At 42.4% G+C, this 27,826-nt stretch overlaps 1 protein-coding gene across 1 annotated transcript in view; it reads right to left on the minus strand.

The window, feature by feature from the left end:
- Positions 1–27,826, minus strand: part of LOC126998055 (uncharacterized) — a 154,810-nt gene that overhangs the window by 101,783 nt on the left and 25,201 nt on the right. Inside the window, exon 6 of the mRNA XM_050859381.1 lies at positions 15,536–15,626. Within this exon, the coding sequence (XP_050715338.1) occupies positions 15,536–15,626 (91 nt within the window). The remainder of the gene's footprint in view (positions 1–15,535; positions 15,627–27,826) is intronic.

The raw sequence follows: 27,826 nt of genomic DNA on the forward strand, positions 1-27,826 counted from the left end.
CAGAATAAGCAGAAGGGTTTGAGGTAAGGAAGAGGTCTAGAATGTTGGGCCGATCTCCAAGACGGTCAGGAATACGTGTAAGGTGCTGGACCAACTGCTCTAGGTCGTTGAGGATAGCAAAGTTGTAGGCTTGTTCACCAGGATGGTCAGTGAAAGAGGATGAAAGCCAAAGCTGGTGGTGAACATTGAAATCTCCTAGGATGGAGATTTCAGCGAAGGGAGAGTGGGTCAAGATGTGCTCCACTTTAGAATTCAAATAGTCAAAGAATTTTACATAGTTGGTAGAGTTAGGTGAGAGATAAACAGCACAGATGTATTTAGTAACAGAATGACAGTGAAGTCTTAACCAGATGGTGGAAAATTCAGAAGAGTCAAGGTCGTGGGCACGAGAGCAAGTGATGTCGTTGCGCACGTAGGCGCAACATCCAGCTTTGGATTGAAATTTAGGATAGAGATAGTAGGAGGGAACAGAGTAGAGATTGCTGTCAGTAGCCTCAGAAACCTGTGTTTCGGTAAGGAAGAGAAGGTGAGGTTTAGAGGAGGAGAGATGATGTTCCACAGAATGAAAATTAGAGCGAAGACCGCGAATGTTGCAGAAATTGAGAAGAAAGAGGTTCGAGGAGTTATCAAGACACCTCTCGGGTCGGCAGCCAGAAGGGGAGTCCTCCCTGGGGGAATTTGTGGTCCCCCCCCCCAGGCGGGGACTCCGAGGCTTGGTAAGGTAAGGGGTAAGGCTGATTCTGCTGTTATTGACCAAGTTAGGAATGGCTCCACCTTACAGTTCATTATGATTGACGGTCTTCTGTACCGCGTGTCTAACGTCTAGTAGACCTGATAAGGTAGGGAAGCTAACACTGGTTATCCCTCGTGACTGTCGCCAGATCATACTATCTCTTGCCCATGAGAGCCCTCACGCCGGCCACTTCTCCCACAGGAAGACTGAGATGAAAATCCTAGAACATTTCTTCTGGCCAGGAATGGGAGTGGATATAAGAACATTTTTCCGTTCCTGTGACAAGTGCCAGCGGTTTTCTCCTAAGGGAAGGGTTCGCCCGGCTCCTTTGAAGCCGGTGCCAGTAATTACGGAACCATTTTACAGGGTTGCCATTGATTTGGTGGGTCCCTTGTCATCTCAGTCTTCAGATGGTCACAGGTATATCCTAACTCTGATTGATTTTGCTACGGGTTTTCCGGAAGCAGTACCCCTAAAGGATATTGATTCTATATCTGTGGCTGAAGCCCTACTTTCCATCTTTTCCCGTGTTGGTATTCCTCGGGAAGTGTTATAAGACAGAGGTACTCAGTTCACCTCTAACTTGATGTCAGAACTACATCAGCTACTTGGTGTAAAGCCTATCTTTACTACACTCTTCCACCCCAGCAGCAACGGTCGCGTTGAACGACTTCATGGACCTTTGAAGGCCTCGCAGTAGTAACAAATGTACGGAAGTGGGGGTAACCTCAGCGGGAGAGTGACGGAAGTGGGGGTTGGGGGGTCAGCGGGGGGGGGTGGGGTGACGGAAGAGGGGGTAGCTGGACCTCCCCCTACCACCCAAAAATCTTTCACTTTTTCACATGCCCTACCCCCCCCCCCCCTTCTCGGGCTAGCGTACGGAAACGGGGGGTACTGGAGCGGGGGGGGGGGGGGTGACGGGAGCGGGGGTAGGACGGTCAGAGGGGGGAGGTGACAGAAGAAAGGGTGGTCAGCGGGGGGGTGACGGGAGTGGGGGTAGGACGGTCAGCGGGGGGGTGACGGGAGTGGGGGTAGGACGGTCAGAGGGCGGTCAGCGTGGGGGTGACGGAAGTGGGGGCATACACAAAGTCAGGGTAATTGCTATTGTTGTTGTTGTTCTTGTTGTATACACACACACGTGCACACACACACTGGAATATGTCCCGCGCACCTGTTCCCGGCGTCTTCTCTTTCTTTCCCTCCCTCTTCCCATAGGCGCGCATACACACACACACACACACACACACACACACACACACACACACACACACACACACACACACACACACATCTGGCCATACGAGATAAAATCGCGGAAAAAATGGATCGATGACATCTCCATGTATCTGAGGCCACGCCTATTGGAGTCTTAATGATTCAAGTCATTACAATAAACCTCAGGTCATTAAGGACTGACCTGAGGAACACACATGCATGCGCACACACGCACACGCATACACGCACACGCATACACACACACACGCACACGCATACACACACACGCACACACACACACACACACACACACACACACACACACACACACACACACACACACACAAAATCACTGAAAAATTATTATGATACCGAAAATAAAATAAAAAATCACCATTGAACGTAAGACTCGATAAATTATTTAAGTTTTTGCTAGGTGTATTGTATCATTATCTTCTCATTTCTCAACTTGTTTCTTCTTATTTCTTTCCTCAACTTGTATATATATTTTTTGTTACTCCGGTTATTTGGTGCCATCTGACCCTAAACACTGCAGCACCAAGCCTTTTTTTTCTGATTTTGCATTAATTAATCTCTTATATCTCATTTCTTAACTTCTTTATTCTTATTTCTTTTCTCAACTTACATTTCTTTATATTTTCTGCCTGCTCTTCGGTGCTATATGACCTTAGACGTTCCCGCATCGAGTTTACGTTTTTCCCTAGATCAAGATAGCGCTCAAAACGAAGGCAACCCAGAAATACCTCAGTGAGCCAGCGAAGAGAAGGGAGAGAGAGAGCGATGTGAGAGGGAAAGTGGTACGGAAGAGACGAGGGAAAAGGCATAAAGTGAAAAAGGATCATGCGCATGTGTGTGTGCGTGCGTGCGTGTGTGTGGGTGGGTGGGTACGTGTGTGTGTGTGTGTGTGTGTGTGTGTATGTTCCCATTCCCCTCTGATTCTTGAGAAATCTGCGGTGAGCTCTGGAAATAAAAGACAGGACCAAGGGGTCTTCTTATTTCTCGGTTGTCTGTCTTTTTCAAACATGGTAAGGTTGTATTCAGTGTAATTTTCCGTCTTCGATGTATTGAGTTTCACTGTATTGTTTTTTGCTATATGACATTACTTGATTATTTTCCTATTATTTTTTTTTTTTATTATTATTTTCTCGGACGTCTATGTAGTCAAGCATGGTAAGGTTGTATTCATTGTAATTTTCCGTTTTTTATTACAGTGCGTTTCGTTGTATTTATGTATTTGTCATTTTTTATTTTTTTTTCCACTTGTTTGTTTTTCTTATTTACTGTTCGAGTGTTCGTCCACTTTTTCAAGCTCATTACGACGTGGTTATTTATTTTATTTGTCTATGTTTCTTCGAGCTTGCTATCTACGTCACCAGCGAGAGGTATTAAGGATGAAAGTTTAAAAGACACTCATGTAACGCTAGAGGTAATATTATAATTTAACCTTTTATTTTTATTTTTATTTTGGAGTCACGAATTATCATTATATATATTATGTTATCGCCTAAATGTATATTATTGTTACGGCCCTTGCTACAACTACTACTACTACTGCAATTCCTCCTCCTTCTAGATACTACTACCATTCCTGCTACTTCTATTAATGCTGCTGCTACTACTGTTACTACTACGACTATTACTACTACTACTACTACTACTACTACTACTACGACTACGACTACGACTACGACTACGACTACTACTACTACTACTGATACTTCTTATACTTCTACTACGACTAAGGCTACGGTTCCATATAAAAGTACTACCACTACCACCAACACCATCACCACCACCAGCACCCTTATCAACGGGCCGTCTATATCCACCCAGGCGTTCACCTCCCGGCAATACCTCCAATCATTGCCTCCGGATCGCCAGGTAATATACTACAGCCCGCGCCGCGTACCCTCACACGCGCCACCTCTTACTGTGACCTGATGTCAACAAGAGCACGTTTTATATATAGAAGGAAGTCATACTGAAAGAACTCGCACTGCTTTGAATATAGAACGAACTTGCATTAGCTGAACTCACACTGTTTTGAATATAGAATGAACTTACATTAGCTGAACTCACACTGTTTTGAATATAGAACGAACTTACATTAGCTGAACCCACACTGTTTTGTATATAGAACGAACTTACATTAGCTGAACTCGCACTGTTTTGAATATAGAACGAACTTACATTAGCTGAACCCACACTGTTTTGTATATAGAACGAACTTACATTAGCTGAACTCACACAGTTTTGTATATAGAACGAACTTACATTAGCTGAGCTCGCACTGTTTTGAATATAGAACGAACTTACATTAGCTGAACCCACACTGTTTTGTATATAGAACGAACTTACATTAGCTGAACTCACACTGTTTTGTATATAGAACGAACTTACATTAGCTGAACTCGCACTGTTTTGAATATAGAACGAACTTACATTAGATGAACCCACACTGTTTTGTATATAGAACGAACTTACATTAGCTGAACTCACACTGTTTTGTATATAGAACGAACTTACATTAGCTGAACTCACACTGTTTTGTATATAAAACGAACTTACATTATACATAGGAATACATACGAAGAACAGACACCAGAAGACCTATCGGTCTATGGCGAGGGTGTCTGTTTACTACCGCTACTACTAGTAATCTACGTGTGGTAGGACAGGACAGAAAAGATGAAGGCTCCTCCCCACCCACCTCTCCCTCCGGCAACGTGCCGGCAGGAAATAGTTAGAAGAGAACACCATGTACCTTTAAGGAAGAAAGGGACATGGAAATTTTACAGTAAAGAGAGAAGTAAGAGGAAATTACTACCCTTAACTTACACCACTGGTAACCTAAGCTGTGGGGGAAAATGACTTCATTACATAAGAACATAAGAACACAGAAACACAAGGAGAATGGGAGAGGACGAGTGGCCTACACAGGGCAGCCTCAGGATCCCCCCAAATACTCACGATGGGTAAGGTGTAGTTTCAGGGGCACAGGTGGAGGCTTGATCCTCGTTTTACCGGCGGTACTAGGCACGGCACCAGTAACCTGTCACCTTACTGCACCCACACCTCACTCCACCTGTCATGCGGACATTAACTGTTGCTTTACTCTATTGTTAACTTACGCTACTTGCAATCTAGGTTGTGGGGGAGAATAATATGAATTTAGGTTGACGTCTTGCTGCAATCTGTCTGAAAACATACGAAGAAGGGTCAGTATAATCTTATATCCCTGAAGTACTTATCCAATGAAGACTTGAAGATATTGATACTCTGTGCGCTAACAACTGACGGTGGGAGTCTATTCCAGTGATCGACGACTCTATTATTGAAAAAACTTTTGCGCACCAATGTGTTACATCGGTATCCTTTTAACTTCATACCGTTGCTGCGTGTTATTGTGTTAGTGTCTCTCTGAAATAGACTTATCTGGGTTAATATTGTCGAATCCATTAAGGATTTTGAACACTTCAGTTAAGTCCCCTCTTATCCTTCGCTTTTTTAGGCAAAACATATCTAAACGCTTTAAACGCTCGTCATATGGCAAGTTTCGGAGCGCTGGAATTTGTTTGGTTGCTCGTCGCTGTATCCTTTCTAGCAAAACTTGATCCTTGATATAGTTCGGTGACCAGAACTGAACGGCGTATTCTAGGTGTGGTCTTACAAATGCTAAATACAATCTCTTCATAAGTTCGATAATATAATCATATAATCAAAGTTTCTTGAAATTAGTCCTAACATCATATTGGCTTTTTTACTCGCTGCAGAACATTGATCACTCATTTTAAGAGTGTTACTGATGATGACACCAAGATCCTTTTCTTGTTTTACTTCACTGAGCTCATGTCCTTGAATCTGATATTTAAAGTTAGGATTTTTTTCACCTATGTGCATTACTTTACATTTATCTACGTTAAAACTCATTTGCCATTTTTCGCTCCAGTCGGCAAGTCTTATTAAGTCTGATTGAATCTTTTCGCAACTTTCACTGTTCATTACCGTACCTCCTAATTTGGTGTCGTCGGCGAATTTGGCTACTTTTGATAGAATATCAGTTTCTAAGTCGTTCACGTAAATTATGAATAGTGTTGGCCCCAGGACCGAACCTTGGGGCACGCCACTGGTGACGGGTTGCCAATCCGATGCTTCACCATTAAGAACTACACGCTGTTCTCTGTCGGTGAGCCAGTCATGAATCCACGCACATAGATGGTCGTTAATACCGCGGGAACGCAGTTTAGAAATAAGTCTAACGTGAGGAACTTTATCAAACGCTTTCTGAAAATCTAGGTAAATTACGTCTTATGGGCTTCGGGCGTCCCAACATGAATAAACATCGTTGAAAAAAGTTAATAGGTTGGTAAGGCAAGACCGATTACTACGAAATCCGTGCTGACTATCAGTTATCAAATCATTTGTTTCAAGGAAAGTGATCATTTTATCCCTGATCATTTTTTCGAATAGTTTAATTAGGACAGACGTAAGGCTGATAGGACGATAATTACTGGCTTGTTTTTTATCTCCTTCTTTAAAGATCGGGGTAATATTGGCCTTTTTCCACTCGAGAGGCACACTGGCCTGTGCTAATGACTCGTTGAATATTAATGTTATGGGTAATTCTAGCTGTTGACTACATTCTTTCAACACGCGAGGAGATAAATTGTCGGGGCCCGGAGATTTATTTGGATCTATTTTCTGCAGGTACGCACGCACTTTGCTGATATCAATGTCGGTCAATGCAAGCTTATGTTCTTCAGGGCCTTGAAAATTTTTCTTCGGGGCTGGAATCGATGTCATGTTCTCTTTTGTAAACACGCTACTAAAGGTTGAATTTAGGACCGGCGCCATGCCTTTATCATCACTAATCGTATTGTCACTTAATAGGAGTGGGCCGATATTATTTTAAAGTTTTTTTGTTTCTTATGTAACTGAAAAATAACCTGGGATTTTTCTTAGCATCAAGTGATATTTTCATCTCATATTCTCGTTTCTGTTTTCTGATTTTCCTTTCGCACTCTCTCTTGACATAGATGTAATTAGTATGATCCTGTGAATTATGTGACAGTTTATATTTCTTATACAGTTTTCTTTTTTCGACGATGATTTTTTGTAGGTAATTGTTCATCCACAACGGTTTTTGATTACGTATCAGTCCTTCGTGGCTTGAGTGGAATGAATTTATTTACACTCGCAGTGATTTATGCAGTAAAACGATTATACGTTTCTTGAACGCTGACATTGTTGAGCAAATGATTCCAATTTAATGAAGCCAATTCTCTTTTTAGGTCCATAAAATTTGCTCTACTATAATTAGGTATTAAGAGTGAGTTTGCTCGTGCTTTTGTTTCAATATTTAAAACGCATCTGATTATGTTGTGGTCACTGGTTGCAAATAGCTCGCCTACCTCACACGCGGTTATGAGATGGTTGTCGGTCGTGAAGACTAAATCCAGAATGTTATTTCCTCGCGTCGGCGCGGTAACTGTTTGATAAAGAAATGTATCTTGCGCAAAATTAAATAATCTAGTTCCTTCCCAGTCGGCAGATAGTGCAGACCAGTTAACAGTGGGGTTATTGAAGTCGTCGCATATTACTGCATTTCTGTTTCTGATAATCTTATTTATCTCTGCGTAGAGATTTCCATCAATGTCTTCATTTGATTTAGGAGGTCGGTAAATTACGCCCAGAACATACTTTTCATAAAGGATCGTCGCTTGTACATACAATGAATCATAAGCCTCTGTTTCGGTTGTGTTAAGCTGAATGACTTCTAAATTACTTTTAGCATATATTATTACACCTCCACCTTTTTTGTGTAGACGACACTTAGCAAAAGCGTTGTAACCATTGATAGCTACTTCACTTAACTGATGCTTGTCAGGCGTATTTAGCCATGTTTCTGTGATCAAAATGAAGTCGGGTTTTTCAGTAATTGCGTGAATTATCAAGTGGCTACGCTTCTGAATAATGGTACGGGCATTTACATAAAAGATGTTTAATTTATTCGCCGAGTGTGCGCCATATATCAACTGTCGATTCACTGGAATAGTGCTTCAGACCTGATTATCTACAACTACCTCTACCTCACCACCCACCCGTGTGGCTGTTAACCTGACCGCTACATCAGTATCCCCCACCTGGGGGTCTGGCGACCTGACCGCTACCTCATTGCCCCTCACCTGTGTGGCTGTTGACCTGACCGCTACCTCAGTATCCCCCACCTGGGGGTCCAACGACCTGACGTCCTCCTCAGCAGTACACACCTCTAGTTCCCCCCTCACCTGAGACCTGACACTCCTACCTCTGTGGACCTCACCGTCTGACTGAAGACTCCTCCCACTCCCAGCCAAGCCGGAAGTTTCCACACCTCGTTCCCGCTGCACCTGACTTTTCTTTAACTCTTTCAAAACTTCCTCATCCAACACTCGGCCCAGCCTCGCCTTGCCTACACAATTTAGGTGAAGTCCATCGTTAGCAAACAAGCTCCTGTCATGAATAAAATTATCCCAGACGTCCACAAACATGACTCCCTCACGACTACACAGATCCCTGACACGTTCGTTAATCCCAAGCATTCTACTGAGAATGAGGGAACTAACATCATGCCGAGAGAGCAATCCACATACAACTGAACGCCGCTTGCTGTCCCTCAACTTCCCGACAAACTGCCTGTACTTGTCTAGAACCTCCTCTGACATACCTTTAACTACATTGTTTGTTCCGATCAGGTAAACAAACACTGTCTCCTCTGAGGTTGTGACGACTAAGTCGTCAACTTTCTCAGCTACATGCTCAATTCTACGTCCAGGAAAAACTACATGCCTCCGCCTCGCTCCCTTCCTACAAAACATCTGGTCCTGCTGTCTAACTAACATTAGCTGAACTCACACTGTTTTGTATATAGAACGAACTTACATTAGCTGAACTCACACTGTTTTGTATAGAACGAACTTACATTAGCTGAACTCACACTGTTTTGAATATAGAACGAACTTACAATAGCTGAACCCACACTGTTTTGTATATAGAACGAACTTACATTAGCTGAACTCACACTGTTTTGATCGTAGAACGAACTTACATTAGCTGAAGTCACACTGTTTTGTATAAAGAACGAACTTACATTAGCTGAACTCACACTGTTTTGAATATAGAACGAACTTACATTAGCTGAACTCACACTGTTTTGAATATAGAACGAACTTACATTAGCTGAACCCACACTCCTGGAAGAAGTTAAAATTTTCTAAAGGCTACAATAAAATCAATATGACCGATGAAGATACGGCACGTCACAATGAACAAAGTCACTGTCTTCTCTGTAAATACGGGTTTTAAAAGGTAAAGGAGTAAAACATCATGACCATGAAAAATCAGGAAACAATTACATTGGGCCTTATTGTAATAGATGTAACCTTCAAATGAAAAATCACAAATTGCAGCTCACTCTCATTGCACATAATGCGGATTACGACATGTCGTTAATCCCGCGTGAATTAACGCTACCTGGCTTGAAAATCAAACTAAGACCAAAACATTCAGTTCACAAATACCATGAAGTCATCATAAATGACTTGAGATTTATTGACGCGTATGTCTTTATGTCTGGTTCACTCGCGGCTTTAGCGAACCAATTCATCAGCAATGGAAACGAACCCATATACACACAACAGATGTTGAAAGATGTGCCAGCACCTGCGTTACCATTATTGATCAAGGGAAAGCAGGTTTTTTGTTATGACTATATGGATTCGACGGAACGATTTTCTGAAACACGTCTTCCATCCCGCGAAGATTTTTTCAATTCGCTTCAAGAAGCAGAACTTTCCGAAAGTGATTATAAACATGCTCAGAATGTTTGGAAAGTAGGTGGGTGTCAGAGCCTAAAGGACTATTTGTTGCTTTATGTAAAAGTGGATGTTGGCCTTCTATGTGATGTCTTCCTAGAGTGGTGAGGTATTTTGAAAACCCAGTGGAGGTTGGATATTGTAAATTATGTTAGCCTGCCAGGATTTGCCTATGACTCCCTTCTGCTAAAAACACAGCAGGAATTAGAGGTGCTTAGTAGCCCAGACATATATCATTGCATTCAAACAAATGTGCATGGGGGCTACACAAGTGTTGTGCGTCGTTTTGTACGCGCCAATAACATCTACACAAACCCTCAGTTTAATCCAAAACATGATAGAAACACTTTCCTTTCATATCTTGACTTCAACAGTCTTTATCCCATTGTAATGCAAGAGAAGTTGCCATGTGGGGATATGAGAAAACTAGATGAGACATAAATGCAATGGTTTTTGAGCGGGGGTCTAGGTCAATCAAGCAACCGATGGCGATTTTGGATACCTCATTCTGTGCGATACTGAGGCTGTCTCACGTGAAGTCATTGAGAAAACGGATGACCTCCCACTGACCATCAGAAGACACAGTATCATCAATAGAGATATATCGTCAGCCGCACACGAATGATATGAAGAAGAAAACCGTCCAGTACTGTGTAAGAACATAAAACTGATTGAAACACATGTTGCTCAGGAGAAAATGCTGTTTGCTCTGTCCCTCCTTAAACTGCTTATTCAACTAGGCCGGGTTGTTAAAAAGTGCATGCTATTTATATGTATAAGCAAAAGCACTTTCTTGCGGACTTCATTCAGGATAACATAGAAGCCCGCAAAAGTGCTACTTGCCCTATCAAGAAAACTGCAATCAAGTGTATTTCAAACAGCATTTTTGGTCGATTCCTGATGAACGCGGCCAAATAAAGTGAAGACATAGATATTGTCACCAACCGCGAAAAGTTTTTGAAACTGGTCCGAAGTCCTTACTTTAAACGTGTTGTACCCCTCAATGATGGTCATGTAGTTGTAGTTCGCCATAAGAAATATTCACAGGTGAATCATCCAAACTACATTGGCTACTACATCCTAGAGCTGTCCAAGCTGCGACTATATGATTTCTTTTACAATATCATGAAGGCTCATTACGGGGATCGGGCGAAACTAGTGTATTGTGACACTGATTCCTTAATAACAGAAATTGAAACTCCTGATTTATTAACAGAGTACTCGTAGGAACCCTTTAAAAGCTATATAGACACAAGTAACTTTAGCTCCTCACATTCCTTGTACAACACAGACAACAAAGGGAAGCTCGGATTTCCCAAGTCTGAAGTAAGGGAAAGAACCATCTCAGAATTTGTAGGTGTAAGACCAAAGTGCTACTCCATCCTCTTGGCAGACGGTGACCGGTTGAGTTCAGGTGAGAGCGTTCCAAAGCTCATAAAGAAAAAAAATGCTCATCAGCGATACAAAGACGTCCTATTCCAGAAGCAAACATTTACCTTTGGCTATCAGGGATTCACAGTGGGCAATGGACGAATGAGTACAGTAAAATATCCCAAGAGAAGGATATCTGTAGTTGAGGACAAAAGATACTACATTAGCACCTTGGAGTCACGGTCTTACGGTCATCCCGATAATTCTACAGGGGTAGAGGAGGAGGAGGAAGAGAAGGAGGAGGAGGAGGAAGCCCAGATCATGACACTGTCAAACGAAGAAAATTTGGAGGAAGGTGATGAAAGAGGCATAACAGAAGCGAGGCTAGCCGGGGTAATGGGTGGGCAAGAGATCGGTGAAATGGAAGAACAAGAAGAAGAAACTTATGAGCTATATATATATATATATATATATATATATATATATATATATATATATATATATATATATATATATATATATATATATGTATATACACACACACACACACACACACATATATATATATATATATATATATATATATATATATATATATATATATATATATATATATATATATATATATATATTGGCTAGAGTAGGTAGGAAGACACCTACCGAACGGGCGCAAGCCACTCCCGGTGAGGTATATATGGGAGGTGAGAAGGGAGCTGAAGCCCTCCAAAGACCCTTCCCATGTCCTCACTAACCGTTTCCCTATTGTCTCACCAACACCGGAGAGTAGTTCAGCATGCTCTCTAAAGACAGATCCTCTCTCTGTCCACACCACACTACATTCACACAACATATACAGCTTTTCCCAAAATTAAAATTTCAAAATGGCGCACCTACATCAAGCCTCGGAGTCCCCGCCTGGGGGGCTGACCACAAATTCCCCCAGGGAGGACTCCCCTTCTGGCTGCCGACCCGAAAGGTGTCTTGATCACTCCTCGAACCTCTTTCTTCTCAATTTCTGCAACATTCGCGGTCTTCGTTCTAATTTTCATTCTGTGGAACATCATCTCTCCTCCTCTAAACCTCACCTTCTCTTCCTTACCGAAACACAGGTTTCTGAGGCTACTGACAGCAATCTCTACTCTGTTCCCTCCTACTATCTCTATCCTAAATTTCAATCCAAAGCTGGATGTTGCGCATACGTGCGCAACGACATCACTTGCTCTCGTGCCCACAACCTTGACTCTTCTGAATTTTCTACCGTCTGGCTAAGACTTTATTGTCATTCTATTACTAAATACGTCTGTGCTGTTTATCTCTCACCTAACTCTACTAACTATGTAAAATTCTTTGACTATTTGAACTCTAAAGTGGAGCACATCTTGACCCACTCTCCCTTCGCTGAAATCTCCATCCTAGGAGATTTCAATGTTCACCACCAGCTTTGGCTTTCATCCTCTTTCACCTACCATCCTGGTGAACAAGCCTACAACTTTGCTATCCTCAACGACCTAAAGCAGTTGGTTCAGCACCCTACACGTATTCCCGACCGTCTTGGAGACCGGCCCAACATTCTAGACCTCTTCCTTACCTCTAACCTTTCTGCTTATTCTGTCAAACTGTTCTCTCCGTTGGGCTCCTCCGATCACAATCTTATTTCTGCATCCTGTCCTATCGCTCCTGTACACCCTCTGGACCCACCGAAGAGGCGATGCTTCTGGCATTTTGCTTCAGCTCGGTGGGACGACCTGAGGATGTACTTTTCCGATTTCCCGTGGAATGATTATTGCTTCCAGGATAAAGACCCCTCTGTGTGTGCTCAGCGCATCACAGAGGTGATTGTCTCTGGAATGGAGGCATACATTCCTCGTTCTTTCTCTACTCCTCAGGCTAAAAAGCCTTGGTTTAATCACGCTTGTTCTCGTGCTGTCAATGATAGAGAGGCAGCTCACAAAAGGTACCAGAGCCTTCAAACTAATGCTAATTATGAACTTTACATTTCAGCCCGGAATCGTGCCAAATCTATTCTCCGACTAACCAAAAACTCTTTCATTAATAGAAAATGCCAAAACCTATCTTTCTCTAACTCTTCCCGTGACTTCTGGCATCTAGCCAAAAACATCTCTTCCAACTTCACTTCTTCATCTTTCCCTCCACTCCTCAGTCCTGCCGGAAACACTGCCGTCTCATCTATCTCTAAGGCTGAACTCTTCTTTCAAACTTTTTCTAAAAACTCCACTGTGGACGATTCTGGGCATATTCCTCCTACTCATCCCCCCTCTAACTCCTTTATGCCTGTTATAAAGATTCTTCAAAATGATGTTTTCTATGTTCTCTCTGTCCTCAATCCTCAGAAGGCTTATGGACCTGATGGAATGCCTCCAATTGTTCTTAAAAACTGTGCCTCCGTGCTGTCACCCTGCCTGGTCAAACTCTTTCGCCTCTGCCTGTCAACATCTACGTTTCGTTCCTGCTGGAAGTATGCCTTCATACAGCCTGTGCCTAAGAAGGGTGACCGTTCCAATCCCTCAAACTACCGTCCTATAGCTTTACTTTCTTGTCTATCTAAAGCTTTTGAATCAATCCTTAACCGGAAGATTCAAAAGCACCTTTCCACTTCTGACCTTCTATCTAATCGCCAGTATGGGTTTCGTAAGGGGCGTTCTACTGGTGATCTCCTAGCCTTCTTAACTGACTCTTGGTCATCCTCTCTTAATCGTTTCGGTGAAACCTTTGCTATTGCGCTGGACATATCAAAAGCTTTTGATAGGGTCTGGCACAAATCTTTGCTTTCCAAACTACCCTCCTACGGCTTCCATCCTTCTCACTGTACCTTTATCTCCAGTTTCCTTTCTGACCGTTCTATTTCTGCTGTGGTAGACGGTCACTGTTCTTCCCCTAAACCTATTAACAGTGGTGTTCCACAGGGTTCTGTCCTATCTCCCACTCTATTTCTGTTGTTCATTGATGATCTTCTTTCCAAAACGAACTGTCCTATCCATTCCTACGCCGATGATTCCACTCTGCATTACTCAACTTCTTTTGATAGAAGACCCACCCTACAGGAAATTAATGACTCAAGGCTGGAGGCTGCAGAACGCTTAGCCTCAGACCTTACTATTATTTCCGATTGGGGCAAGAGGAACCTGGTGTCCTTCAACGCCTCAAAAACACAGTTTCTCCACCTATCCACTCGACACAATCTTCCAAACAACTATCCCCTATTCTTTGACAACACCCAGCTATCACCTTCCTCAACACTAAACATCCTCGGTCTATCCTTAACTCAAAATCTCAACTGGAAACTTCATATCTCATCTCTTACTAAATCAGCTTCCTCGAGGCTGGGCGTTCTGTACCGTCTCCGCCAGTTCTTCTCCCCCGCACAGTTACTGTCCATATACAGGGGCCTTGTCCGCCCTCGTATGGAGTATGCATCTCATGTGTTGGGGGGCTCCACTCACACAGCTCTTCTGGACGGAGTGGAGGCTAAGGCTCTTCGTCTCATCAGCTCTCCTCCTCATATTGATAGTCTTCTACCTCTCAAATTCCGTCGAAATGTTGCCTCTCTTTCTATCTTCTATCGATATTTCCACGCTGACTGCTCTTCTGAACTTGCTAAGTGCATGCCTCCCCCTCTCCCGCGGCCCCGCTGCACACGACTTTCTACTCGCTCATCCCTATACTGTCCAAACCCCTTATGCAAGAGTTAACCAGCATCTTCACTCTTTCATCCCTCACGCTGGTAAACTCTGGAAAAATCTTCCTTTATCTGTATTTCCTCCTGCCTACGACTTGAACTCTTTCAAGAGGAGGGTATCAGGACATCTCTCCTCCCGAATTTGACCTTGCTTTTGGACACCTCTTTTGTTTCTTTTTTAGGAGCAGCGAGTAGCGGGCTTTTTTTATTATTGTTTTCTTTTTTGTGTGTGCCCTTGAGCTGCCTCCTTTGTTGTTAAAAAAAAAAATATATATATATATATATATATATATATATATATATATATATATATATATATATATATATTTGAAACATTTGAAACATTTATTAATAGCCTATTAGGTACAGTTACATAATTATGTTGTATGTATTGTTAGAGGCCAGCCTTTATATAAGCATAAGCTTTTCAGGCAAATATATATATATATATATATATATATATATCTATATCTATATATATATATATATATATAGATATAGATATATATATATATATGTATATATATATATATATATATATGGGTGTGTGTGTGTGTGTGTATGTAATATTTCTCTTACAAAGAGAGGTGTTATCTGTGTGTGTGTGTGTGTGTGTGTGTGTGTGTGTGTGTAGCATAGACTTACCCGTCTGCCCACCATACCCACCATCCCTGTAGCCGTGCCGTTCGCTAGCCACGTACCGAAGGATCCGTCGGGTGGCCGCACAATGGTATAGCTGTGCAGGAAGAACCGTCAAATTCAAACCCGATATTAATGTTTTATGTAAAAAGAGCTGCAAGGTAAACACAAATGGTTATCATTTAGCAGTAGGGAGGTTTGGAATATATAATGCGATCTAATTCTTAGAGTAAAACCTATTACGGTTTGATAAACTTCATTCACTTGAGAATGGAGTATAACATAGTAAACTGAGATCCGAAAACAATAACAGACTTCAACCTACAGAGGTCGGGTGGTGTACTCGTACGTCATGAGTGTGGTGGCACAAAGGCCGAGCAACGTACAGCCACCTGCGCATGGACTATTGTCCATGCGCAGGTGGTGGTGGAAGCCACAGCCAATACTGTGCAGTGCATTCGAAGAAGTTGATTATCCTCACCCCTCTCTACGTGGCCGCTCCTTGGTGGACGAGTTAACGAGTTGTTTGTAGTTATATATAATAAATTAGGTGTGGGAACCATTTATGTTGTATTGTGAATATGAAGTTAAAATACAGTATTGTTACAGGCTCTGGCGGAGGTATAAAAAAGGGCAACGCTCATGTGTTGGATAATAATGTAAGAGCACACGATTGACTGAACATGCATGACCTTATCGTAAATCCTGTATTACAGCCATTATCATTACCAACACAAAAGATGTTAAACAGTTTGAACCAACTGAGCCAAATCTAACGAAACCATTAGTTACCATTAAAACCTCCAAATCACCTAACAGTCGTGTGAGTGTCCTTTGGATAACTTTATCGTAACAAAGCAGTTGCCGCGGTAATGACGTTTGGCAGGATTTGCTCACACATTACTCTCGTGCCTGACAAACACCAAGCAATACACCAAGGGTAAATGACCATATGTATTGATCATTGTTTTTGTTAATGCTTTCATTATTAAATAATATCACTTAATTCAGCATGTGTATAGGCAGCATTTGTATTATGATGAATACATTGCACCAAGTAATTAATTTTGTGGCAAACGTAATGTGTCCACTAGTAAATAATAACGTCATTTAAAAAAGTGTCACAATAGATGTTTGAGCAACAGTGTGGACGCGCACTAAGATACCTGTGACTATAATAACCACAACATTTCAGTGTTGTTCCTCACCCATTGCTTTGTTTGATCGTTTGGTCACCTTTCTTTCGACAGTTGCTGTAGAAGTGTCATTTTATTATATGATATGGCAAATGTTGGTATTTAATTCCGGTGATTATCCCCCATACATTTCCCCAGATATGGCAGAAATACGAGAACGTGGACGCGGACCACAGGCTCAGGCCAATAAATCTGAGGTGCTTTTGCAAAGGGGATTGCTAAGCGGTCGTTATCAGGCCAATCAGTCAATTAGTCAGATAAACCGAGAGTTGGGGTTGTGTAGGAACACTGTGACAAATTGGATTCGACGGTATGAAGAGGAAGGTCATATCAAAACCAGACCACGATCAGGCCGTCCACGCATTACAACGATGGAACAGGATGCTAGGCTCAGTGACGCAGCAGCCGAAGCACCATTCAAAACCTTGCTGACATTAATTAAGACGGTATGGCATTAGCATGTGTTGTATGTGAATCTTCGGGACACATTTATTGTATCTAAATGTAATGGAACATGTTCAATAGGATCCCGAGTAAATCTGAAAGTTAAATTACTTTGTCATTAATGTTTTTTTTTAAAGAACTATGCCAATTTTCACAGAAAATTACAGTAATAGCTATATGGTGATGGTTGTAATTAGTGGTATCTGTAGTTTGCATGGTAGTATCAGATGTATCTTTTCTACGATATTTGTTTTGCAAATGAATGTGACTAATAGTTAAATAACGTAAGGTAATGCATGTTTACGTGTCGGTCAGTTGTGACATCTGACAGCAGTGAGGGTCTACAATTGTTAAAGCATTTTGCAGACCTGTCAGTAAAACATTTATTTCAAGATGTAAATAATACCTGATTAGTTTTAATCTAAAATCAAAATGCTGCTTTGCTTTAATTAAACCCATTAACGATCATCAGAAAATTATTTAATTATGTTGATATCGCAGGGAGCTGAATTTGCGGTGCAGCGCACGAACCACCCGCACACGACTGCTGAACGCTGGTCTTCCTTCCCGTGTCCCAGCTAAAAAAAACTTTGTCTCCCGAATACAAGGCAGAAAGGATACGGTTTGCCCAGACTTATGCTGCAGAGAACGTGGACTTCTGGCGTTCAGTTATTTTCACTGACGAATTCAGCTTTTCGTCTGTATCAACTGCAGGGCGGCACTGTAGGCGACGCTCTGGGGAACGATATAATGGCAACAATATATGTTCAGTTGATAGGTCAGGCAGGGTCAGCCAAGCCATGCATGGGTGGATGTGGTATGGTGAACTAGTGACAACTGAGGGGAATATGAATTCGTATGAATATATTAATATTCTAGAGACTTCCTTTTACCTAGTGTGCGGACTTGCGCAATTGTGGAGCCCCTTCCCATTTATTTCGTCCAGGATAGATCACCTACTAATAATAATGCAATAGTCAGGAATTAGTTTTCACTCCATACAGAAATTCATCTCCTTGACTGGCCCCCTAAGGGCTGCGATATCAGTCCAATTGAAAATATATGGGGCAGTATGAAGGGTGACTGGGAGGTAGCAGAGAAGACCAAAGCAGATAACCAGGCATTCGTATGATGTCTGGGAGAGTATCAGACGAACACCCGACATGTGTTCAAAGATGGTTGACTCTCTTCCCTCACGTATCCAGCAGGTGATTGACGCTGAGGGGGGATGGATAGGAAATGACATAACGCACCACTAGGGTAAAAGGAGTGTTCCCTTCCCCCACGCGCTGTTGGCCGGGATTGAACATGTGACAATACGATCACTCACAGATACTCACAGAAGATTCCCTGGAAGAGGCCTTAAGTGGCCTGTGGCTCCAGTTCAGCAGCCTGAACACTGTGTGGGCTGCGCGTGGTGACTATTTGTGCTCTATATGAAAATTTTTGTTCTTGATTTTTCCAAAATTTATCGAGTTTTGCCTCAAAACTCTCTACTGAGTCAGCGTTCACTACCCACTCTGGCAAACTGTTCCAGGTATTAACCACCCGGTTGGGGAATGAAAACTTCCGAACATTCAGCCTAGCTCTTGATTTAAAGATTTTCTTAGAGTTTCCCCGTGTGGTGCTATCTTCCCTTAAATCAAAAAGTCCCTCTGTACAATCTATATCATATTTCCTGGTTACAATTTTAAAAGTTTCAATTTGGTCTCCCCGGGATCTTCTATATGCCAGTATGGGCAACTCAAGCTGTCTCAGTCTCTCTCCATATGGCAGGTCTTTCAGGCAAGGCACGAGACTAGTCGTTACCTGTCTGCATCCAGATTTATGCTATACCCCATGAGGCTGGGGTGATGCCCTCTTCCCTTATCCTGAACTTATTTATCAATAATCTGTCGAATTTTACTTCGGAAACTATACCATGTTATGCTTTATGACCTTAATAAAGATTACAATACCGTATATGTGGCATGTTACTCACTTCACCTTAATTATTGGTATCCAAATGTTTGTAAATTTAGAATGGCAAAAGTTTATCGGTAAGCATTACATATCCACTTTTCATGAAACCTGGATAACAGTAATATAAAATTAGAAAAAAACATGAGCATAGTTGTAACACACACACACACACACACACACACACACACACACACACACACACACACATTTGCACCTCACCATTTATACTGGAGCCGTCACATGCCGTAATATCGGTTATTAATCTTACTCATTACATATCATGGGTATTGCATACATACAGCTATCTCTTGTAATTATAACATCAAATACAACGAGCCAAAACATTTGGTGATTCATTACTTGCGATTCCCAGACCTACATACAAAGCTACTAACAACTCGTTCACAGAGTTGTTGAGAGATATGTGGAACGTCAACTTGTTCGAACGCTCTGCTTAGTATTGGCTGTGGCTTCCCCCACCACCTGCTCATGGACTATCAGCCATGGCTGTACGTATGTGTACATGGTTGGGCGTTTGGCCTGTTTTCGAACGACGCAGCAATTTCTAATAATTCATCTAGCTCCCCGTACGCCTAGTATCCACATGCCATTTTTGGGTAACGTTCTGACATTTGCACAAGAGCACTAGCCTCCATTAACAAAAATGCAGAAATGAGCTAGTGGAAAATTATGAAAATATGAGCACATTGTTGAACGACTACTTCCTTTCAATATTCACACAAGAGGATCGAACGACTATTCCGGAAAGGGTTTAGGTGTACGAGGGCGGGGATGACGATTAATTGAGGGATATAAACATTACCAGGCAAGTAGTCCAAGATGAGATAGATAAGCTTATGAAGAAAAAGTCGCCAGGTCCTGACGGGATATTTCCGAGGGTATTAAAGGAATGCAAGGATGTACTCAGTGGCCCACTAACCGACATCTTTAAGATGTCGGTAAATACTGGTTATGTGCCCAGCCTATGGAAAGTAACTAATGTGACGCCGATTTTCAACAAGAGGGAAAGGTCAGGTGCTTCAAACTATCGCCCAATCAGCTTAACATCGGTTATAGGCAAGATGCTGGAGTCCATAATAGCCAGGAACATACGGGAGCATCTAGAGAAACATAGCTTAATTAATTCACGACTCGCAGCATGGATTTACGAAAGGTACTCGTAGGTCATGCCTCACCAATCGCTTGTCCTTCTACTATGAAGTATTTGAGGCGGTAGACACCGATGAAAATTATGGTGTAATCTATCATGATTTTAGTAAAGCGTTTGACAAAGTTCCTCACCAACGACTGTTGCTTAGATTACAGGCTCACGGAGTAGAGGGTAAAGTTTTGAACTGGGTCAAGGCGTGGCTTAGCAATAGGAAGCAAAGAGTGCAAATCAATGGCAAACGATCTGACTGGGGATGTGTTACGAGTGGGGTCCCACAAGGTTCAGTATTAGGTCCACTTTTGTTTATTTTTTATATCATTGACTTAGATACAGGAATAAGTAGTGATGTCAGTAACTTTGCAGATGATACCAAGATCGGTAGAATAATTGAGTCAGATCAGGACGCTAGTATTCTCCAGGATGAACTAAACAGATTGTATGACTGGGCGGATAAATGGCAGATGTAGTTCAATGTAGGGAAGTGCAGTATTTTGAGTGTAGGTAGGAACAACCCCTCACATAATTATTGTTTAAATGACACTCCTATAAGCAGGTCTGGGTGCGAGAGGGATTTAGGGGTCTTAGTGAGCTCTGATCTCCGTCCAAGGGCACAATGCATTCAAGCTAGAAATCGAGCAAACAGGGTACTGGGATTTATTTCAAGGAGTGTAAGTAACAGAAGCGCCGAAGTCTTCCTCAAACTATATTTAGCATTAGTTAGACCTCATCTTGATTATGCGGTTCAGTTCTGGTCACCTTACTATAGAATGGATATCAAAATGTTAGAATCGGTGCAGAGGAGGATGACTAAGATGATTCAGGGGTTAAGAAACTTGCAGTTAAACTTGCATTCTGTAGAAAGGCGAAGGGTGCGTGGAGACATGATTGAGGTTTATGAATGGATGAAGGGCTTTAATAAGGGGGATATTCATAAGGTTTTGTTGGTAAGAGAACCGGGTAGGACACGTAGTAATGGGTTCAAACTGGATAAATTCAGATTCAACAGGGACATAGGCAAAAATTGGTTTACTAACAGAGTGGTGGATGAGTGGAATAGGCTTAGCAGTCATGATGGTGAGTGCCAATACAATTGTCACATTCAAAAATAGATTAGATACATTCATGGACAGCAATATTAGGTGATGTTAGATTCACGGGAGCTTAGGTTCTCGTACAGGCCTACCGGCCTCTTGCAGACTCCTACGTTCTTATGTTCTTATATTAAGATATTCTTCTATTCGACGACATAAAATTAGCATACTTGCTTGTTTTTCGTGCAATTAGGAATTATAAGCTCCTTTTTTACTATCTGAGGAAAACAATCCAAGGCTCAGTCTCCTGTCAGATGCCACAATTTAAATAATAGTGATTATAAAATAATACGAGTAATAGTTATAATAATAATAATAATAATAATAATAATAATAATAATAATAATAATAATAATAATAATATAAAGATATAAAAATAACACAAAATGATAACTAATAATAACAACTGTAATAACTGTGTGTAGTGTGTATGACTGATACGAGGAGCCTGAGTTCTGATCGCGCAAGTACTTAAACACATGTCGATCAGTCGAGGAAACCATTTGTTTCTGCACGTCGCTGAAGAAGGATTCAAGTAAACAATGGCACTTTTTTCATACTTGTATTGCTTCGATAATTTTCTTTAATTTTAGGTGGAAAATGTGTAGTGGTTAGAGAGGTAGACACTGTCAAAACGGCCATTAGTCACTTCGGTGTGGTGTATACGGGAGATGTAAGGGTGTTGGAAGCTCATGAAAGGCTCTTTCGTGTCCCCGCTACCCGTTTCCATAATGTCTCATCAAAATGATAGAGCAGTTCAGCATGCGCTCTAAAGGCAAATTATCTTGTTTTCCAAACAAAACTACATTCACGCGGCACACTTCCTCAATATTTATCAGAAATTATCAAGGAAAGATTTTTTCAACCCGCCTCGGGTCGTGGCCTTCAAAAGATAATGGCCCGGGTCTCGAGTTGATGATGTCAAACGAATAGGCGAATTTTCAGGTTTTCAGTACATTTAAATGCTTTATGCTCCCCAGATATTAGCAAACTAACAGATAATATTTAGAACAAAGTTGAGACTACTATCGTGTTCACGATTCATTGACGCATTTCGAGTATATGTAAATTAGTTTCAGTAGACAATTAGTCACAGAAAGGTTATGGACGGAAAACAGCATTGTGAATTAACATTTTGACATTTTTTGCTTGAACTCGTTGGCTGGAGTAGGTAGGAAGACACCTACCGAACGGGCGCAAGCCACTCCCGGTGAGGTATATATGGGAGGTGAGAAGGGAGCTGAAGCCCTCCAAAGACCCTTCCCATGTCCTCACTAACCGTTTCCCTATTGTCTCACCAACACCGGAGAGTAGTTCAGCATGCTCTAAAGACAGATCCTCTCTTATCCACACCACACTACATTCACACAACATATACACCTTTTTCCAAAATTCAAAATTCAAATGGCTCAATTCAATGCCTCGGAGTCCCCGCCTGGGGACCACAAATTCCCCAGGAGGACTCCCTTCTGCCGACCTGAGAGGTGTCTTGATAACTCCTCGAACCTCTTTCTTCTCAATTTCTGCAACATTCGCGGTCTTCGCTCTAATTTTCATTCTGTGGAACATCATCTCACCTCCTCTAAACCTCACCTTCTCTTCCTTACCGAAACACAGGTTTCTGAGGCTACTGACAGAAATCTCTACTCTGATCCCTCCTACTATCTCTATCCTAAATTTCAATCCAAAGCTGGATGTTGCGCCTACGTGCGCAACGACATCACTTGCTCTCGTGCCCACGACCTTGACTCTTCTGAATTTTCCACCATCTGGTTAAGACTTCACTGTCATTCTATTACTAAATACATCTGTGCTGTTTATCTCTCACCTAACTCTACCAACTATGTAAAATTCTTTGACTATTTGAATTCTAAAGTGGAGCACATCTTGACCCACTCTCCTTCGCTGAAATCTCCATCCTAGGAGATTTCAATGTTCACCACCAGCTTTGGCTTTCATCCTCTTTCACTGACCATCCTGGTGAACAAGCCTACAACTTTGCTATCCTCAACGACCTAGAGCAGTTGGTCCAGCACCCTACACGTATTCCTGACCGTCTTGGAGATCGGCCCAACATTCTAGACCTCTTCCTCACCTCTAACCATTCTGCTTCCTCTGTCAAACTGTTCTCTCCGTTGGGCTCCTCCGATCATAACCTTATTTCTGTATCCTATCCTATCGCCCCTGTACATCCTCTAGACCTGCCGAAGAGGCGATGCTTCTGGCATTTTGATTCAGCTCGGTGGGACGACCTGAGGATGTACTTTTCCGATTTCCCGTGGAATGATTATTGCTTCCAGGATAGAGACCCCTCTGTGTGTGCTCAGCGCATCACAGAGGTGATTGTCTCTGGAATGGAGGCATACATTCCTCGTTCTTTCTACTCCTCACGCTAAAAGCCTTGGTTTAATCACGCTTGTTCTCGTGCTGTCAATGATAGAGAGGTAGCTCACAAAAGATACCAGAGCCTTCAAACTAATGCTAATTATGAACTTTACATTTCTGCCCGAAATCGTGCCAAATCTATTCTCCGACTAACCAAAAATTCTTTCATTAATAGAAAATGTCAAATCCTTGCTTTCTAACTCTTCCTGTGACTTCTGGCATCTAGCCAAAACATCTCCTCCAACTTCACTTCTTCATCTTTCCCTCCACTCTCAGTCCTGACGGCAACACTGCCGTCTCATCTATCTCTAAGGCTGAACTCTTCTCTCAAACTTTTCTAAAAACTCCACTCTGGACGATTCTGGGCATATTCCTCCTACTCATCCCCTCTGACTCCTTTATGCCTGTTATAAAGATTCTTCAAAATGATGTTTTCTATGCCCTCTGGCCTCAATCCTCAGAAGGCTTATGGACCTGATGGAGTGCCTCCTATTGTCCTTAAAACTGTGCCTCCGTGCTGTCACCCTGCCTGGTCAAACTCTTTCGCCTCTGCCTGTCAACATCTACCTTTCCTTCTTGCTGGAAGTATGCCTTCACACAGCCTGTACCTAAGAAGGGTGACCGCTCCAATCCCTCAAACTACCGTCCTATTGCTTTACTTTCTTGTTTATCTAAAGCTTTTGAATCAATCCTTAACCGTAAGATTCAAAAGCACCTTTCCACTTCTGACCTTCTATCTGATCGCCAGTATGGGTTCCGCAAGGGCGTTCTACTGGTGATCTCCTAGCCTTCTTAACTGACTCTTGGTCATCCTCTCTTAGCCGTTTCGGTGAAACTTTTGCTATTGCGCTGGACATATCAAAAGCTTTTGATAGGGTCTGGCACAAATCTTTGCTTTCTAAACTACCCTCCTACGGTTTCTATCCTTCTCTGTACCTTTATCTACAGTTTCCTTTCTGACCGTTCTATTTCTGCCGTGGTAGACGGTCATTGTTCTTCCCTAAATCTATTAACAGTGGTGTCCCACAGGGTTCTGTCCTATCTCCCACTCTTTTCTGTTGTTCATTGATGATCTTCTTTCCAAAACGAACTGTCCTATCCATTCCTACGCCGATGATTCCACTCTGCATTATTCAACTTCGTTTAATAGAAGACCCACCCTTCAGGAACTTAACGACTCAAGGCTGGAGGCTGCAGACCGCTTGGCCTCAGACCTTACTATTATTTCCGATTGGGGCAAGAAGAACCTGATGTCCTTCAACGCCTCAAAACACAGTTTCTCCACCTATCCACTCGACACAATCTTCCAAACAACTATCCCTATTCTTTGACAACACCCAGCTATCACCTTCCTCAACACTAAACATCCTCGGTCTATCCTTAACTCAAAATCTCAACTGGAAACTTCATATCTCATCTCTTACTAAATCAGCTTCCTCGAGGCTGGGCGTTCTGTACCGTCTCCGCCAGTTCTTCTCCCCTGCACAGTTGCTGTCCATATACAGGGGCCTTGTCCGCCCTCGTATGGAGTATGCATCTCATGTGTGGGGGCTCCACTCACAGCTCTTCTGGACAGAGTGGAGGCAAAGGCTCTTCGTCTCATCAGCTCTCCTCCTCATACTGATAGTCTTCTACCTCTTAAATTCCGCCGCAAGGTTGCCTCTCTTTCTATCTTCTATCGATATTTCCACGCTGACTGCTCTTCTGAACTTGCTAACTGCAGGCCCCCTCCCGCGCCCCGCTGCACTCGACTTTCTACTCATGCTCATCCCTATACTGTCCAAACCCCTTATGCAAGAGTTAACCAGCATCTTCACTCTTTCATCCCTCACGCTGGTAAACTCTGGAACAATCTTCCTTCATCTGTATTTCCTCCTGCCTACGACTTGAACTCTTTCAAGAGGAGGGTATCAGGACACCTCTCCTCCCGAAACTGACTTATCTTTCGGCCACCTCTTTGGATTCTTTTTAGGAGCAGCGAGTAGCGGGCTTTTTTTTCTTTTATTAATGTTTACTTTATTGTGCCCTTGAGCTGTCTCCTTTGCTGTTAAAAAAAAAAAAAAAAAACTTCCTTCAAAGTTTCTCTTAAAATTCCACTCTGGACGATTCAGGGCATATTCCTTCCACTCATCCCCCCTCTGATTCAATTATGCCTGTTATTGAGCGATGTTCTCTATGCCCTCTTTGGCCTCAATCATCAGAAGGCTTATGAACCTGATGCAGTGCCTCTTATTGTCCTTAAAAACTGTGCTTCCGTGCTGACACCCTGGCTGGTCAAAATCAACAGCGATGTTGTATCAGAAAGCTAAGAAGTCGCCAACGCCTCAGCTAGTGCATTTGCTGCTGTCCTTTTCCAAATTTCAGACTACCTGAGGTATATCACAACTTACAAGAACAGGAGAGTCGCCAGCTAGACTTTTCCTGCTTCAGTGGTGAAAAGTACAACGTCTCCTTCTCGCGCAAACTCTAGTTAACTTTGTCCCGGTACAATGACCACACCAGTTCCCGACAAAATTCCACACGCTATGCTCCGACATTTAAGCTCTACCACCATTACTGTTACTACAAAATTTATATACAACGCAGTGTGGTGCACAGGCAAATTTCCAAGTAAATGGCGTGAGTCAATTCTTTCCAGGCAAATTTCCAAGTAAATGGCGTGAGTCAATTCTTTCCAGGCAAATTTCCAAGTAAATGGCGTGAGTCAATTCTTTCCAGGCAAATTTCCAAGTAAATGGCGTGAGTCAATTCTTTCCATCCATAAGCCTGGGAACGATGGTCCACAGCCCTTGTATTACCGTCTCATAACAAAGGTCATCCTTTTGCAAATTGATGAAGATGGTGAACTTCCGTCTAAAGCGTTTTTTATAATGCATGAATGAATGAAAGATGGTTCACAGCCCTTGTATTACCGCCTCAAAACCCTAAGGTCTTCCTTTTATAAATTGATGAAGATGGTGAACTTCCGTCTTTATTTATTTTTCTACAACAAAGGAGACGGCTCAAGGGCAACAAAAAGAGTGCAGCCCTTTACTCACCGTTCCCATGGTAGACAAAAGTAAAGAGTAGCCAAGTTAGAGGTCAATTTCGGGTGTAGAGAACATAAGAACGTAAGGAGTCTGCAAGAGGCCGGTCGGCCTATACAAGGCAGCTCCTGTACACTCAACCCCACCTTACCTCACCAGCCATGGCTTTATCTAACCTCTTCTTGAATGTATCTACGGTATTGGCACCAACAACATGGCTCCCAAGCCTGTTCCATTCGTCCACCACTCTATTAGTGAACCAATTCTTGCCTATGTCTTTGTGAAATCAGGATTTGTCTAACTTATAATCATTGCTACACGTCCAACCTGGCTCTTTTACTTTCAAAATCTTATTGACATCCCCTTTATTAAAGCCCTTCATCCATTTACAGACTTCGATCAAGTCTCCTCGCAATCTTCGCCTTTCTAGAGAGTGTAGGTTTAACTGCTTCAGCCCGTCTTCATAAGGCAAGTTTCTCACCCCCTGAATCATCTTTGTCATCCTCCTCTGTACAGATTCTAACATCTTGATATCCATTATATAGTAGGGGGACCAGAACTGAACTGCATAATCGATATGAGGTCTAACTAGTGCTAAGTAAAGTTTGAGGATGACTTCAGCGCTCCTATTGCTTACGCTCCTTGAGATGAAACCAAGGACTCTGTTTGCCCGATTTTTAGCCTGAATGCATTGAGCCTAAGGACGGAGGCCACCGCTCACTAGGACTCCTAAGGATTTCTCACGCCCAGACCTGCTTAGAGGAGTGCCATTTAAGGAGTAATTGTGTGTTCCTACCTACACTCAGAATGCTACACTTCCAGACATTGAATTCCATCTGCCACTTCCCCGCCCAATCATATAGTCTGTCCAGCTCATCCTGGAGAACGCTAGCGTCCCTGTCTGATTTTATTACTCTACCGATCTTGGTATCATCTGAGAACTTGCTGACATCACTACTAATTCCTGTGTCCAAGTCACTGATGTAAATAATAAAAAAGCAGGTTACCCAGCACCGACCCTT

The sequence above is a fragment of the Eriocheir sinensis genome, chromosome 2 (genome assembly GCF_024679095.1).
Source record: "Eriocheir sinensis breed Jianghai 21 chromosome 2, ASM2467909v1, whole genome shotgun sequence".
NCBI classification, from domain to species: domain Eukaryota; kingdom Metazoa; phylum Arthropoda; class Malacostraca; order Decapoda; family Varunidae; genus Eriocheir; species Eriocheir sinensis.